The 18,341-nt window shown below is 38.4% G+C and overlaps 1 protein-coding gene across 1 annotated transcript; it reads right to left on the bottom strand.

Moving 5' to 3' along the window:
* Window positions 1–5,043: 5,043 nt before the first annotated feature.
* LOC134625246 (homeobox protein Dlx4a-like) lies at window positions 5,044–17,421 on the bottom strand. Its single transcript, XM_063470451.1, has 3 exons — window positions 17,088–17,421; window positions 13,964–14,160; window positions 5,044–5,286 (listed from the first exon to the last, which is right to left on the bottom strand). The coding sequence occupies exons 1-3, from the start codon at window positions 17,419–17,421 to the stop codon at window positions 5,044–5,046; spliced, it is 774 nt and encodes a 257-aa protein (XP_063326521.1).
* Between the last annotated feature and the right edge of the window lie 920 nt (window positions 17,422–18,341).

Here is an 18,341-nt window from a genome sequence, read left to right as displayed (position 1 = left end):
AGACCACAGCATTCAGCTTAACTAGACTTTCACCTTACATAAATGCATAAATGTTAGTTTTAGAAGCAAAGTATTGTTATTGTGTCATTAATAAATCCCTCACATATTAATAATGTGTGGAAAAACAAAAACAATGTCATATTGTTAAAAATCTAGAGAGAAGAATAATGAAGTTACGTTTTTATTTATTTTTTTACCCTGTCATTATGGGATAATGTGAGTATAATTTTGAGGTAAAAATTGAATGTAATGCATTTTAGAATAAAGCTGTAACATGACAAAATGTGGAACAAGTGAAGCGCTGTGAATACTTTGTGGATGTAGTTGCCTCTTCCTGACATGTCTTCCTGTTAAAAGGGAGTTCTTCTTTCCCACCATCACCAAGTGCTCACAGAGGACTGTGAGCTCATTGGAGTTTTCCTAGTATAATAATGTTGGCTCTTTACTATATGAAAACCCTTGAGAGGATTGTTGTTGTGAACAGGCATTTCATACAGTAAATAAACTTGCACTGGACTGAGTTTCACCAATTACTATATTACAACAATGGAATGTACTACCTTATAATGCCCCTTCCTGACTTCTTGTTTTTTTGCATATTGTTTGCAAAAACATTTTTAGTATTTGACAAAAATAACTTACAGATAAAAAGATAGTAAACACAAAATACCATTTTTAAGTGATAATTTAATTTATGAAAGGATAAAACCGTACCTGGCCTTACTGTATGTAAAAAAAAGTAATTGCCCCCTAAATGTAATAACTGCTTGTAACATCCTTGGCGCCAAAAACTGCAATCAAGTACTTGCGGTAACTGGCAAGGAGTCACATCTCTGTGGAGGAATTTTGGTCCTCTCTTTCTTAATTCAACCACACTGTTTTTCATCATGAACAGCCTGTTTAAGGTTATAACATCAAAGCATCTCAATCTAATTTAAGTCCCAACTTTGACAACCAATCAGAGGTGGACTTACTGGTTTGTTTCAGATCAATATCCTGCTGCATAACCTGCGTGCACTTGAGTTTCAGGGCACAAACTGATGGTCAAACATTTTTCTTCAGGGTTTTCTGCTACAGAGAAGAATTCCATCAAATAGTTCCATCAATTACGGAAAGTCATCCAGGCACTAAAGCAGCGAAGCGGCCCGAGACCATCACACTGTGGTCATGTCCAAATTCATGGGCTGCCTCCTCCTGAGGCCGCATTTGTAGACCGATTACGTCACAGCGACGCGCCGAAGGCTGTCCAAATTCATAGGCTGCTCCGAATGCAGCCGACAAATGGGTACTCATTTTCTCCGAATTTGAGGATGGGTATGATGTATCCTTCTTTGCCCACCATATCCCAGAATTCATAGCGCGGCCCAGCCAAACTCTAGTTTCCGGTAATGGCGGCCGGTACTACGTTTTAAAATTACTCTTATTAATTTTTCTGGGTCACAAAATAAACTTTTAACATATTTTCAGGCGAGAAAGTAGCTGTGTAAACATCAAATATCTGCTCGGTTTATCAAGATATCGCATATTTGGAAAAGTGCTTCGACGTTTTCGGAGACGCCTGCTACCCACCAGCTCGATAGCGAGCCGGGAGCTCGAGGGTCACTGAAGCCGACGAGAACGGCACAACTCCCGGCACATCATTTTCAGATCACCGCGGACTTTCGCTACTCGGGTTAAACGTAGTATATAAGTACCTGAGACAACCTAAAAATGCTATTGTTGGGCTTTTACAGTGTTTTGTTTGTTCGTGAGTAAATCGGTTTGGCTGAGATTAAAGTTATTAGATTAGATAAAATAAAACTTTATTAATCCCCCGAGTGGGTTCCTCCTTGGTTTTTATACAGCTGACTAAACGTCAAACAGAAAACTGATTAAACAGAAGTGTGAGACGGTCGAGAATTTACGCCAGTGTCCTGTTATATTTTATATAGCAAGGAGCAGACAGCCGAGTTTATTAAACTCCACCGAGACAGCGGTGACGTTAATCAGAAGGCTGGACCGTCCAATTTCACTGCCGTTTACTTCCGGCCTACCCGACCGTCTGAGGACCCGGCCCACTTAGATTGCGAAGGCCCGGTCCTCAGGAGGATGCAGCCCATGAATTTGGACACGACCTACCACCACCATGTTGACTGTTGCTATGATGTTTTTTTTTTTAATGAAATGCTGTGTTAGTTTTACAGCAGATGTAACAGGACTCAAGCTTTCCAGTAAGTTCAGCTTATCTCTCATCAGTCCACAGAATATTTTGCCCCAAAGTCTTGGGAATCATCAAGACTTTGGGGAAGACTTTGGTCAGCAGTGTTGTTTCCTTGGATCTCTCCCATGGGTGCCATTTTTGCCCAGTCTCTTTCTCATTGCAGAAACATGAAAACAGACCTTAACTGTGATAAGTGAGACCTGCAGTTCTTTAGATGTTGTTCTGGGTTCTTCTGTGACCTCCTGGATGAATCACCAATGCGCTCTTGGGACTATTTTGGTCGGCCGGCCACTCCTGCGAAGGTTCAGCACTGTTGCAAGTTTTGTCCATAGTTCATAATGACCATAGTTTACTGGAGTCCAAAAGCCTTAGAAATAGCTTTCCAGCTCCTTCCAGAATGATAGATGACTGGTAGACTTTGTTTCTCAGTTGTTCTTAGGTTTCATCTTCTAGATCGTGGAATGATGAGTTGCTTTATGAAATAGTTTAGCCTTTGTCAGACAGGTTTTATTTAAGAGATTTCTTTATTCAGCATATCTGGCAGTAAATAGTGAGGCTAGTGAAATTAAATTCAGCATTCCAAAAAAATGTTATTAATCTCAGTTAATTAATAATTTAACAGAGAAGGGCAGTTAGTTTTTCCACACAGGGCCAGATAAGTTTGTATAGTTTATTTCTCGTTATAAATGAAACTGCTTTTGTATTTATTCATCTTACCTTGTCTAACATTAAAATGTATTTGATGATCTAAAACGTGTGAGAAATATGGAAAAAAACTAAGAAATTAGGAAGTTTATCACGGCACTGTAGCGATTTGCTTTTTCTGGTCCGAAGAAAACATGAAACTCATGTTTTCATGCAAATCTTCAAAAACCGTTCAGCAAATCAATTTGATGCGAAAGGATTAGGCCTCAGTAATCCAGTTTGATGCAATCCACTACTTCCTAGACTTCTCCCTCGAGGGCTGGAGGCAGAAGGATATTCCCTTGACTGACAATTAAAGATAATTACAGCGTCAGAGTGAAAGCTTTATTTAACAAGCTGTGTCCTAAATTACCTATAATTGACGTGGTCATTTTATAAAATCATTGACAATGTTTGACGACTCTTTTTGCATTTCCAGATGTTTGCAGGGGTGAAAGACGTGACTTGCTTCTTCTGATTTACGACTTTAAAGAAAATGGCTTTGGGCCACAGGGACGCACAAAGAACTTAAACTGAGGAGGGGATGTGTTATTTTAGCAACAAGTTACTGTTGCCAGAATTCGATATTCTATCAAAGGTGCAAAGACAAATTACGTCCACCTTTGAATTTAAGTTAAATAAACAAAATCAGCGATCACTAGGTTTGATTTATTTCAGATAACAAAGGCTAACCTAAATCTGCTATTGGCAAAATGTTAATTTGGGATTTTAAGAGGTCGTTGAGTTGAAAAAAAAAAGTTTGGAATATAAAGTTGAAACTTATGGAGACGGTCTTTGTAATTCATTGGAGAAATAAAATGAAAAGTTCATAAAAATGTAAATCAGCCTATTATTTTCCACCAAACACCCCAATCCCACTAAAACTATCTGAGGAAAGAAGTGAACAATGAGTTGAATGGAGAGGAGCATGAAGCCCAATTATTTTAATTTAGTCAATTTTTCACTTATGTGGATTATAAAAATGAAAAAACACTGAGCCAAAAAAAAAAGAAAAAGAAATGAAAGGCTTTTACGAAACACCCTAAAATGACTCTTTATACTGACACTATATACTATATAAGTGCTATTAGTACTTTTTTATATTTGCCTTTTGCACTGGATCCTACACAGAACACAAACACACAAATGTCAGCATCACAAGAACGTTTGTTTTCATCTGTGTTTTAATTTGATCTGTATTTAACATTAAAAAACCAAAGTGTTCATTAAAAAACATTTATGAGGACGCCCTCTTTTTACACATGTACCTGCCCGAGTGTTAACCCAAATAAAAGGCAAAGAAAAAGAGAAGCCTCCTGAAATGTCCAGAAGCAGTGTTGGCATTAGCTTTGAGTTATAGCGTTACCTTGTAGCTTTATCAAAATGTGTTAGCAGGCAGAGCTGCTCTGGAGGCAGAACTAGGCTTTTTTTTTTTTTTTAACTTAGGTAAGGTTATTTTTAAAAAAATATATTTAAAGCTAAATTCCTCCTCATACAAATGAAAAGCTGAGTTCTACTGCTACTGTAAAGCTACATTTGACATTTACCATATTTATACTGTAACTGAGACTTCCTGGACCCGTGGTCACCAGTACAAATGCAGTCTCGCTTTAAATTGGAGTCGGATACGCGCAGTTTGATATTAGGCAACTGGCAACGTAAACACCAAAAACATGACAGTGAAATACTTCAAACAGGTATACACAGTGCTATGGCTTTGTGTAAGTACCGAACACTTACTGCTCAGCCTGGTAGATCTGATGATTCACTCCTCATAGCTGAGTCTCGGAGAAGTTTATCAATATTCATATCTTGCTAGTTATATTTTACAAATGAGACCTGAGCCACTTTGTCGATCCCTTATTCCAAGGTTTATCAGACATCATCAACACACCGCTAACAGCTAATAGTAAATTCAACTCATCTGAAAATTGTACTGATTGTAGTATTTCTTTCTGTTATAATATTGTGTATTTTACAGCTATTTTAGCAGTTTCCCCTATATCTGTCCACTTTAGTTTTATTGCATGGCTGCTGCTTATATTTTTGCCTCCAGAGTGGCTCAGACTCTAAAAAATGTCCTTGTCTCTTAGAGCTTCAGTTCAGCCTGCCGGAATAATTCCGCAATTTGTCCCGGAAGCGTCGCATCTCCCCGTCTGTCACATCATCTGAGTTCTTGGCATGGGTTCCTGCTGGTGTCCGGGATACCAGTGTCCAAAATTGTTCACATATCCTCCTGAGTGCACCGGTGCACCTTTGGCAGCCATGCTGATATCCCACAAAGAACACGGAGAGGAGGAGGCTGGTGGTGGAGGGGCAAGGTGTTCTCCCTCGGGTCCACAGGGCCCGTTCTTCATGATCTTCTTGTATTTAGATCGTTTATTTTGGAACCATATTTTCACCTAGAAAAAGAAAAAGTACAAGAGTTAAGAGTCATACAGGAAACATTGTGATTGGATTTAGTGATTTATTACAAGATAAAGACCAAAACTATCATGAAGTGACTGTTTTATTTTAAGGTCATGGGCTCAGTAAATAGTTTTATTTAAAAGAATTATGCAGCACCCTGTTCTTATTTTGTCCTCTTTTTTTTCTTCCTTGAGTTTTTAAAAAATCAGTAACCAACACAACAGTGGGTGAGTCTTTAACCATAAATATAAATCTAAAAACACTTTGTTCACAACTAAAATCAAATCAGGTTAAACTCTCATTGCACCCTTGTGGTTGTATACTACTACCAACAAGTCAAGTTGGAGTTTACAACTGTCTTTATCAAGGCACATATAATATGTGCTTTATTAGCATCGTCAACCCAGCAGCCCAAAGGAACTGTACAATCTAGTGATGTGTCGTTCGCGAACGAAACGGATCTTAGAGCCGACTCTTTGAAGTGAACGATGCGAGCCGGCTCCTTATCGCGAGCCGTGGGGTTTTTTTTTTTCTTTCTCTCACCCTCTCTCTCTCTCGCACTTTTTTCCGCTTCACTCCGCACGTGAGCCTTGTGCTTTGCGTTGGGAAGAGGGGGGAGGGGCGGTAGTTACACTCGCAGTAGCACAGGAACAGAGCGGGAGGGAAAGAGAGCCAGGGGCCACAACGTCACACTAGAAAGGTATTGTAATCTTCCACAACTATTTTCAGTTGCAGATGATAAAAGATTCAGAAAGTTTATTCATGCAGGCCCATATGACAGAGAATGTGCATCTTCTTTTTGTTTTCATATTTATATTTATATTTAAAATATTGTTTTGTGTTCACTTTAAATTTGTTTGAAAGGAAAAAGCTGAAAATTTAAATAGTTAAAAGTTGAAATGTAAATAGTTGGTTTTTGTATTATATGATTTATTTATTACATTTTATGTGGAGTGAATAAATAAAAGTATATTTACGGTGGCCCCTGGAGACAAAGCACATACAAACTCCAAAACACGTAAAAACTCTATAGCACGTACAAACAACAAAGCACGTACAATCTCCGAAGCACATACAAACTCCAAAACATGTACAAACAAAAAAGCACATACAAACCCCGAAGCACGTAAAAACTCCAAAACACGTAAAAACTCTATAGTACGTACAAACAACAAAGCACGTACAAACTCCGAAGCACATACAAACTCCCAAACATGTACAAAACACAACAGAAGTGCTCCAGAATGCTAGGCGCAGTGTTGAGCTTTTGTTACCTAGTGGCTACACAAGCCAGGAAGTACCAACGATCGGATTTGGTGTGTGGTAGTAACAGGTAAATGAACATTTTTTTAAAATTATTTGAATATATAGGAGTGCTTGTGTATAAATACACAAACAATACACATATGCTTTCAATTGTGTAATTTAAGTGATCTAGGTAGCTCTGTTTTGGAAGTTCAGTTAACGCTAGAAATATGTTTTGGAGTTTGTACGTGCTTTGTCTCTAGGTGCCACCGTAAATAATTATATATAAACATATATAAATAAAACTACTTTTTTTACATTAGTAATTCCTGTTGTGCATAATTTTATATTGTTGTTAATAATAAATTAATTAAAGCAACAAAACAACCTGAAGAGCCGGTTGGGAGCCGAAAGAGCCGGCTCTTTTTAGTGAGCCGAGCCGAAGGAGCCGGTTCTCTAAAAAGAGCCGAAAATCCCATCACTAGTACAATCCCCTAAAAATGAAGGTGGGTATTGTCACAATCTCTCCTATAATTTTGTCATTAACCACAAAACTCTAATCAGTTTTTCCTTGAGTTCAAATGGAGTTTTTTTTTTTTTTGCCAAATTTGAAGGAATTCCCTCAATGTGTTGCTAACAGTGGATCACAGTAACCTTTACCTGCAGCCACAAAAATCTAATCAGATCATCCTTAAGCCTGAGTGAACCCTCCTTCACCACAGTTACTGACAACAAGAAAAGATTTCGATATAGATGACCTGATAACTGAATCATTATAAAGTCATTGCTATCGAGCACTAACAGCTGTGATGACCAAAGGTAAGTGATGTGCATGAGTAGATTAACATTAGCTCTGGGCTCCTTAAATCTAGGTGCTAGCTTAGGTTTAGGTGCTTCCTTTAAGTTGAACTCAGCAAGGAAGCAGTTTGTCTCTGCACAACTGTTTTTGTTTTTAGTTTTTGGAAACATTAAAAGGTTTAGCACATGTTAGCAATGATACCTAATGATGTGTTAGCAGTGATAACGTGATACCTGCGGCAGGCAAAAACAAAGCAAAACAATAAGGCAGTGTAAGATTACATAAAACCAGGCAACAATAGGCAGCACACATAAGATGTGCCTATACTTCAATGCGGTACTAACAGAGAGTAAGCTTGGAGTAATATTACAGGGAAACTATAGTTAGCTCCTACAGCTAAAAACATCAGCACATGATAAGGTACTTGAATCACACTGTCACACCCACACTACTCTGCATACAGCTCCTTTAGGGTTATAAAAACTATCTTGGTGTGACACATAAAGGTGACAGGTGTTTATTGGAATGCCTGCATCTTATAGAACGACGGGCTCAATGGAAACTGAGTATATTAGCCAGCAGGTTCATACAAAAATATTAATATGTGACTACAGACATGATATAATTAAAATATCTCAAAGTATTTAGATGAATATCACTTCAGTCATTTATCTGTGGTTACAGATGATTTAATTACGTTGTTAATATAATTGGCCTTTCTTTGTTTCCAGCATGCTTGCAAATTGAGCATCAAATTACGCAAATGTGCCTGTCGGGCAACCTGTCAGCTTAGCGGGAACGAGTGAATCATGAATAATTGTACAGAGCCAGTGAAGGATACTTTTGTCTGAAATGGGTTTTAACTGTGCTGTAAAGGGGGAAAAACCTGCGCCCATAGCACAGTTCTGGCTAGCAACAAAGGAGAAGAAATATAAAAGAGTGAGCAAAAGAAAAGAAAACACTCTTGGCCCTGAAAGTGTTTTCTTCTCCAGCCCTAGGAATTATTACCCGGGGAGTTTATGGGTATTTATGAAGGCTGTTGTGAAGTGGTTTTATGGAAGATATTTTAATCTATAAAAATTCTAATTTCAGAGTGCTGTAATTGATTCGGAATATGTGGAAAAAATTATCCCTTTCCCAATAATCCCAAAAGGTCCAACTTTCACACCCAGCTTTTGAACTGAAACAGCCACAAATCATGCAGAGTGAAATTTGACATTTAATTTAAACTCTATTGTTCCAATATATCCACTGACGTCAGTCACCAGCTGTGAAAAGCATAGAGACTCCATAAATATACGATATAATATATGAAAATTAAAGGCGATAATGCTGCTTTTCAGAAATAAAAACTAATTAAATTGTAAATTATCCACTTTGAATTCTTTTAGGAAGGTTTTAAATCATATTAAAGTTCAATTATTAAATTAATATAATATTAATCTTAATATAAAAAGTGATAGTCACACACTGCATTGAATACTATATAATAATCCCCTGCAGCATTACACTCTGTGGATGAAAACCTGAAGGATTGGAGTGTAGCTTAAGAGGCCAGGAGTCAATCAACAGCATCCTCAGTGAGAGCATTTCATCTGTAATTATTGGTTTCATATTCCAGCAGCAACACGGAGCTGACAGTTTTCTGAGTGTGTGGCTAATGACTCTGACTTTAAGGGAAGACGGTGGCTGAAAGGCAGGCAAAAGACCACTGAGGGACACAGAGTGTGTGTGTGTGTGTGTGTGTGTGTGTGTGTGTGTGTGTGTGTGTGAAAATTAACAAACTTAAATGTCTGCATATACTAAAGTCCTTGTCAAAAAAGTTTTTTTTTCCCCAGATGTCTTCCATTTGGAAGTTGTATAGATGGCGTGTATGTGTGTGTGAGAGAGATGGACAGAGATAGAGAACGTTTCGAGGAAAAACATTAGAACAGTGCTACGTGCGATTTCTCAGCTGTGTTGGGAACATTATTTTTCGATGGAAAGTGGTCAGTCACTGGCTGGCAGCCTAATGGCATGATCGCTATCTTCAAGTGTGTGTGAGTGTGTGTGTGCACGTGCATTTATGTGGCCGTGGGTGTATGCATGCACATAAACTACATATGTTTTCCATGAGTGTGCCCGTGATCAGAAAAGTGCACCCGTGTACGTGAAGAATGCACAGCAGACGCAGCCGACCAATACATATAAGCACACAGGCTAGATACAGCTGACTGTGGGTTTCAGTAGGACTTGTTCTGTGTCTTCTATTAATTATGTCATATCAGATGAGAGAAAACAAGTCTAAAAATATAAAAAGTTGCTTTTTGTATAAAATTACTGCACATATTTTACCTGCAATTCTCTATATTTACAGCAATACTGGTTAGCCTAGCCTAAAACATCAGAGGTTTTTATGTTTCAAAATCATTTGACCAAGAAAAAGGAGTGGAAAGTAAACAAAATAGAAAGTATTTATTAGAGAAAATGAAGGAAAATAATAAAATTTCAAGGATCACAGGATTTTAGTTCTACATGACCTTGTACATTAATAATATACATTATTAATATGAGCCAATATTCATCCTCAGTTCCTGATTCAGATAATTTTTCAGTGTATCATAGTTTGTGCATGACATAATCTGACATATAAGTACAAGGGGAAACAAAGACAATTATTCTAACTGACACAGCAAAAGCTCTTCACTCTTTTCCAGAAAAGTCATTTTTTTCCTCCCTCCAAAATATAGGGCTTGTGTTAGGGTTAACACTGAGGATGACTTTGACCTCAGAGTGTTAAAACATTGTACCTAATCTAGTTAATCTCTTGGTTTGTTTAATATATTTGTTCCCATCTGTCTATTTACTGGTTAGTTGGACCGAAAAATTAAAGTTAAATTTGCTAATAGAACCAAGAATTGGATGAAAAATAAAAATCAAGGTTAAAACGTACAGGCAAGGCAACTCTTGATTAAAGAAGCGGAAGACTGTGTCAAAGCTGGAGGCAGTAAACCTTTTTATTTATGAGTGTCTTGCCCAAATACTTTTGATCCCTGAAAATAGTGGGCTGTGTATACAAGATGCTGAAATTCAACAACGCTTAGTGCAACATTTTTCCCCAACCACATCACCACATCAACTGTACCGTGTACACCAACTCTACTATCAACTGTAAGCTGGATATGAACATTTCACAAAAGGCACCATCATCTTCAACATGTGGCGTTTTGCATAGGGTGTATTTAACGAATGCTGCTTTTTTTGTTCTATTGTGGAATTTCTGAGTGTGTTATAATGGAAACATTTACACATCAGGAACTGGACATTTAAAAAATCCAGATAAAAGGGCAAAAAGTAGTGAGTTATTTTGTACCCAGCCCCATGAAATAGCCTACAGAAATGCAACAAATGTAACAAATGGTATGTGATACTAATAAAAGTAACTTCAGTAACTTTGTGCCGTGTTTCCTAAATGGGAACTCACAGAAAGAAGACTCCCACACGCTAAACATCACAATCCCACATACAAATGTGCTGCCATTCCTCAAACTACCATCACATGTGCTCTCATTGTACTCCACAGTCAGCTGAATCATACTGTGATGATCCGTACAAACTGACTGCCTTTGATCCAAAACACCTCCAAGAACATGGAGCGAGTTAAAAAATGGTGCTTCTCAATGAGCATACATGTGAGTATGACTTGTAGCAGACCACAATAAAAAAAGAAAACCACTATACCACTACAAAAGATGAAGACAAATGAATGGATCATCTCTTACTTCTAGTGTAAACATAGCTGCTGCAGTTAATTCATATGGGATTAGGACAATTCAGCTGATGACATCAAATGCTGATGGTTGCTGAGTGTGCACACACATGCAGGCGAGCATGGATCGTATTTCAAATATTCCAAAACGGTGTCATCTAATGTTTCCCCAGTCGGACACCTGCTGTCTATTCAAACCTTTATTCTTCACCTTTTGGACAGGTGCAATGTATCTGTGATTATTCTACACAGAGCATTATAAGCCTACAAGTGTCATAAGCCCATGGAAGTAAGGCACTGCTATAATTTGTTGTTATAGATTCCTCTTATCCATAAATAACAGCGACTCTGCTGACTGACAGAGTTGGCCACTTTGTCTACAGTCTACATGTACCAGTTACTCACAGGGAGAATACTTCCTGTTTTCCAGCTCTGCACTGGTTCTCCCAAGAGAAACAAAATGTTTAATAATGTCACTGTCAGACTCGGTTGTTGTTGGCTGTGCTTATGTGAAACTTCCACTTTTTCAGTTTTCATTAACTAGAAAATAGCTGAAGACTAAACCAACTTATAAACAAACTTATTTATCATATTTAAGAAACTACAGACAATGACTGATTGTCCTCTTGGTAAGTCAGTTTGCTTAATGTAGATGAATTTGGTAGTAAATACATCCTACCATGATGGCAAAAACACTAGCTTAACTCAAACAATACATCACTAGTTCAACCAGTTTAACAAGCTTTTGGACGTCACAGTGTTAAACTAAGTTTTAATTGTATCAATTATATGCAATTATAAACAAAGTTATCATTACTTTATTTTAAGTTGATGAATGAATTACATTAAGTTGACAATAGAAGTGCAACAAAAGAGACGACACAGCCATGCCTCTTACAGCCTTCTCTTGCATTGAATCAGTATTACACTAGCTCACAGCAGCGGATCACTGGAGCTAAATATCAACATAAAATTTGTCAGTAATCTGGATTTTTCTGCCAATCTGATTTTCCAGTGTCACTACCTTATGACTTCTTGGCACCTCTGAAATGAAGTTTTGTGTTGAACAATATCAGGAAAACTGCCCGACAAAGCAAATCAGAGAGCTTAAATGAGCACATTGCTAATTTAAGCAGGCCCAGTAGTAAACACAGACACTGACGAAATAAAGCAGTTAGTAAAACATGTTCCACTGTTTTTCTTTGTCAGTTACACAGATATAGTGATTTATCACTGATGACCCCCAATGAAAAACACAACAGTTTTTCAGTATCAATAAAAAGGATTTATTCAAAGAAAACACGTTGGAATGAAAAGCATCCCTCTGGTCTATGAGTGTGTTTTCTTCATTTGTTCTGTTACGATTATGTCATTTGCACTGTTAAGTTTTAAAAATGTTCATTATGTCTCATAACTAGACCAACCAGGTGTCACACTTTGTTTTTAATCACTTGTCCCATAAAGTTGAGTCTCACAAAAAACATGTGCCTTATAAAGAAATGTGAATCTACCCCCCCCCCCCCCCCCAAAAAAAAAAGTAAATAAATAAAATAAAGTATATTTGATCCTAAAATGGTCAGTGCCAAATGTATATAGTGCTACATTTTTTGTATTTGTTAAATAAATACTTCAAAATCTACCTTTAATCATTAGTAATGTGTTCCACATTGTACTACACAAGCATGCTCCATTCCCCACAATTAGTTTCATGGGGTCTAGTCATAATACTCAAAGCACTGCATGATGTTAGGTGAAATAATCAGCCTAAGGAGGTATACACAAATCATTACAACCAACTTCACGTTTCTTTGTGGATTCCAACTGTACATAAAATATTTTTGTATTGAATATATAATTAGGGCTCCTATTTCTAAAGCAGTCTGTGTATTTTGCAAAATGTGTAAGTTACTACATTTCGTATTTTGAAGAAAATGCACCTTCATTCACACATTTACCTGTTTTTCTAACACTATGATAAAACTGAGGATCGGGGGATTTGATCTGTAACGTAAAGATTCAGAACAGCAAATATCGAAGTGTTGCTGACTGGATAAAAGCTGGATTGCTGCTGGCTAACGTGGTTCAACCTTTATAGACATTTATAAAAAATGTGAATTATAAATAAATGTTAAAATATCCAATTAAATCATTTTTACCTAGAGGCCACAACAACACGATGCAGCTTCACAGGCAAAACAGCAGCTGTTGGGATTCGTTTGCCGGTGTCTCCACATGTGTATGAGTGTGCACACACATTTCAAAGAGATGCAAAACAGGCAGAAAGTCCCGGTGAACCAATTTTTAACCTGTTCTGGTGACACGTGGAGACAAATCTGCGCAAACGGTTTCCAGCACACTGCTCTCCATTTTCAAATGTTTTCTCCCGTCTCATGTATTTGAAGATTTCATGACAGAGTTTATGCCATATTGCACTTATGTTTGGCTACATCAATGTCTAATTTACAGATGAAGGAATGTTGGCATCAGTCGGCATGAATGTACCAGCGCTCGTCTTGTTTGGGCTTAGCAGAGAACAAAGAAAACAATCAGAGGTGTGATTGAGCTCGGTTAAGAAGTAGCTCTAATTTTGTGTCATGCATACTTTGGAAAATAGGGTGAAGTTGGCAACTCACACCCTCTATTAGAGCCACTTCACACTGGAAATGTTTTCAAATCTTCACATCATAGACAATAATGTTTTTACCTTAGACAGGTTAATTATATTTCTAAAACGCTTTACGCATATTCTTAAAGTGTCATTCCATCCTGCTCACATTTTAATGCCTAACATGTTACGAATGCTCAAATTTAGGGACTGTCTACACTGCTTTATTGTCCATGCTTTGTCCATGTGTGAATAGCTCATACCGAACGTTACCTGTGTCTGCGTGAGGCCCAGTTTGGCAGCCAGGTCGGCCCTCTCGGGCAGGGCGAGGTACTGGGTTTGCTGGAAGCGCTGGTTGAGTGCCTGTAGCTGCAGGCTAGAGTAGATGGTCCGAGGCTTCCTGATCTTTTTCCCTTTTCCATTGAGCCTCACTTCTCCATTTTCTATCACCGCTGTGGGCTTCTCATGCTCTGTGTTAGAAGGGAGGACAGAAGGACGGTGCTCAGAAAAATGTTAACAGTGGGAATTCAAGCTGGGCTCTTCTATGTCACAAAAAGACTGTAGAAAATCATTTTAATATTTAAATGATTACGAGATATAAAATATTCATGTGTGAACACTGAAAATTGATGTTGGACAAAAAAAGTGGTTTATACTACAATGTTTTTGACATAAATTCTTTTTTAACCATTTATTATATTAGAAATTGTACAAAAAGTATAAATAACATTGAAAAGTATTTTGTGAAAACTGTCCCAACATCTACAATTCAAAAGAAATCTCTACATGTGTTGATTAAAAAATTGCCATCCAAAGATTTTGGATTCAAAATACTAACAACAATTAATAATAAGCTCCCCTCTAAAATTGGATGGTGCTGTTAAAAATGGATATAGCGCACAAGCAGTAATTAACTTCACCCAGTACTCATGGCTAGAAAAATCCAGTAACCTGAAGTAACACTGGAGGAAAATAACCCGCTGATACTGGCTAAAACTACTACAGCTACAGTAAATTAACCCACAGCAGCTCATTTTCACCCAGTGATATTATGTAATGATTAAAGATCGGCTTGCATCACAACTATGACATGTGCTAAATACTGTAAGGTAATGATAGTGAGTGGTGGTCCTTTTCAAACCATGTTGGCTTACAGTTATCCAGACATAAAAGCAGCTCAGCTTAGATGGATTTTCTTTGTGTTTTTTGTATTTGTGTATTTTTTTTCAGGAAAGCTATATTGTGCGTACGTACACCCCCTCTGATCTTTGTTATGACATGAGCTCACAGCTTGCAGTGGCAGGAAAGAACAGTTGTAGAAAAGCCAAGGCCCCACAAGATGCTTGGATTCTGTATCTGTGCTACGCTCTGAGCTGACGCGCAGCAACACCGGGGGACAGAAACACAGTGGGTGCTTAGAAACGACCTGACAGGGGAAGGTTTCTTTTAGAAAGAAAACGTGCTAGTGTGTAAAACACTTATTAGCTCAATCTGGCTCACATATCCATATATAATAAAAAGTATATGTATGTTTTTAAGGTGTGACCCTTGTTCCAAGAAACTGGACATTTCATAAAGGTGACCAAAGTGTCCAAAAAGAACTCCATGTCAACAAGCCCTGCAGAGTCCCTCACAGACCAAGATTTGTACAACATATTTAACGTGTAAAGTGATGTTTAACTTGTATGTATTGGGTGAGTTAGAGCGTGGTGTAAAACTCCAACAGCAAAGGTCCAAGAAGACTGATTTTGGGTGAGCACCAATGAAAATCTGTCGTATTTATTTGTGTTTTTGTAACTGATCCTTTTCTCTGCCACTGATTCCAAATCTGCTTTAAAAATGTATAAACTACAGTTGCTGTAAAGCATTGTGAAATGGGCCTTGAGCTGATCCATCTGTTCGTCTGTCGATATGCATTTACAGAAGCAGAATTTATTTATAAAACCAGTCGAGTAAACCTGATGAAAGTACTGCGTCATGTTCACCTGCGTCGTGTTTATGGAGAACTTTTTTTCTTTTTAAGAAAACATACATTCAGGTGCAAAAACATTATGGGATAAAACTGCTTTGTGGGTACTTTTTCAGAATTTTATTTTCATTTTTAAGCTTTTCTGCTGTATTTTTATGTGTATCTAATACAAGACGGCTGTTTTCTGTCTCTCTGAGAGTCTCTGTCAGCGTTCCTGTCATCTCAATATTTTGTAAACTGGTGAAATAAGCCACCAGATTTTAAGCTGAATATATGCTGAAATAACCGTAAATACTGCATGTGAGGCAAGGACATTTTCAGTATAGACAAAAAAAATCCTATGTAAAGATTTAGTTTAAATGAACGCAATTTTTTATGTAATAATAAATTCTTTAAATAATAATGATGAAAATAAAAATATGAAATTAAGAAATTTTCACTTTTAAAAAAAGTGAAAATGTGAAAGAAAAGTGATCTGCACTGGGATATTATTTAAAACAAAAGAAACAGTCGTAATCGTCCCCGTATCTGTTAACAGCTCCTGCTGCCAAATTCTGACGAGACGTTTTCAGCATACGTGGAATTTTATTTTTATTGGCGTTTATTGATTTTTTCGTAGCTTTAATCTGTCATATTACACAAAATAACTGCACGCCACTGTCAATGAAGCAAAGACATAAATAAGAATATGAAGTAAATGTATCCGGTTTTTTTTTCCTTTGGGTTGGATTTTAGTTTTGTTACACTTTGAAAAAAAAAAGCTCAAATCTATAAAACACCTTTTTTCGTTTAAAATGACATTTTCATTTAATCCATTTCGTATTTAGTTAATCCTGTTTATTGTGGTAGTGTGATAAGTCAGATCACAGGCTTTGGTGTCTGCTCAGAGGGAAACGTGACGGCTAATATTTGGAGGAGCATGAGGATGAGGATGAGGATGAGGCTTTGGGTTTTGGTGGGGAGCGCGGGACACCACAGGGCCTGTGCAGGAGAGTCACACAGTCTGCGCAGGCCTTAAACACATCTCCCGGCCAACCCCAAAATACGCTAAACACAACGCTGTGGCCGACCTGTGTGTGGATCCAATTATTGCGTTCCGCTGCGGCTTATTTTCATGTTTCTGTAGACCCACTTCAATAATTTTAATGGTCCGAGTTCATCCGCTGTGATTATCCTTATTAGTTTTGCGTGTTTTTTTCTTTTAATGTCCTCTGTGATCAATTTCAGACTGTATTACTATTAAAAATGACACATCGAACTATTAATGATGTATTTTAGCTTGTTGTCGGATTTATTTATTTATGGCATCTTTCAGCACATTTAAACTGAAAAATAAATTAAACTAAAATCCCACGAACATATTTAAAGACCAAAGTGTAGAAACAAGGAAATGAGCAAACATTTATTCATTTCTGTGCGTAAACCTACCCGCATCGTCCAGTCTGGTGTGTCCGAGACTGGTGTGACCCCCGTGCTGATAAGGCAGGTAGGCACCGGGGTGATGCGCGCTCACTGGACTGTGGTAGGGTGGGTATCCCAGCGGGCGACCGTAAGAGGAAGCCCCGGAGGAGAAGGGCCCATCGTGCTGCGAGGGTCCGACAGCGTGCAGTCCGTGGACCGGATAATGGTTGTGGGATAAGCCTGGCGAAGGTTGTTGATGTCCAGGGTGTCCAGGGTAGCTGTGTCCACCGAACTCCAAAAACGCAGATTTGGACGGATCGGACGTTACTAAAGTGTCTGATATGGAGCTCATAGTCATCATTGGGGAGAGGGGCAGTGATGTGCAGGGGAGAGAGGACGACGGGTCGGCTATGACCTCCAGATGAGGGTCATGATAAGGCAACTGGTTTAAAAAGAAAAAAGAAAAACACCCCGCAAGAAAACAGAAGACTTTAAAAAGCAGCTCTTTAAAAACAAAGCGTCTCTGTTTTCCTGTGGAGTGACTTTAGGTGGGTCTGCCCTCCGCTACATCCCAGCTGAAAGCTCCACAAACGTGACGCTCAGTGTTTAAAAGCATTAAGTCCAACAGAAGAAGACGGGACGCATGGCAGGGAAACACGCAGACCAACAGGGGAAGTCAGCGAACAGAGAAAACAAAACAGGAACTCTTAACCAAGCAGCAGGTTTAATTACGAATATCCTTCGACGCGCTCAGGTTTTCCTCCTACTCTCGGGCCAAAATAACCAGGTTCCCGCTCGATTCCCCGTTTGTTGTTAAGAGACTCCTGGCAGCGGAGAGGACTGGAGAGTGTTCCGAACCTGAGAGCGCACTGCGCGTCTGCTCTGACCCCCTCTCTGCCTCCATTTGGCACAAGCAGCGCGCTCATTGGCTGCAGGGCTTCACCGTGTCACACAAATCACAACCGGCAGCGGCGGGGCAGCCGGCTCTTCCCGGAGCTTGTGGCGGAGAGAGGGCCTTAATAATGCCGAAAGAAGCCTTCAAGTGAAGAGCAGCTATTAAAACATTTTTCCGCAAGTGTGAAAACATGTACAAAAATAAATAAATAAAAAACTGCAGACATATTTTCCTTTCATGAGGTCAACAACTGCCTGGATCACAACAGTTTAACGAGGGCATTTTATTAATACTGACTGACTAGCTTATTTTTGGGTTGATGTGTATTTATTACTGTGAAAATAATTCGCTTCTTTAATCTGCGAGGACGTAAATGTCCTCTGGTG

This window comes from Pelmatolapia mariae, linkage group LG4 (assembly GCF_036321145.2).
Source record: "Pelmatolapia mariae isolate MD_Pm_ZW linkage group LG4, Pm_UMD_F_2, whole genome shotgun sequence".
Lineage (NCBI taxonomy): Eukaryota > Metazoa > Chordata > Actinopteri > Cichliformes > Cichlidae > Pelmatolapia > Pelmatolapia mariae.
The sequence above is the reverse complement of the archived record's forward strand: the minus strand, read 5'-3'. Positions and strand labels throughout refer to the sequence as shown.

What these genes read in the sequence shown, in the direction of transcription:
- LOC134625246 (XM_063470451.1), bottom strand. Translation starts at nt 17,421, where the DNA reads ATGATGACTATGAGCTCCATATCAGACACTTTAGTAACGTCCGATCCG. An exon ending in CACCAGACTGGACGATGCGG is followed by an intron (nt 14,161 to 17,087) that starts GTAGGTTTACGC and finishes CTTCTAACACAG; the next exon opens with AGCATGAGAAGCCCACAGCG. An exon ending in TGGGCCTCACGCAGACACAG is followed by an intron (nt 5,287 to 13,963) that starts GTAACGTTCGGT and finishes TTCTTTTTCTAG; the next exon opens with GTGAAAATATGGTTCCAAAA.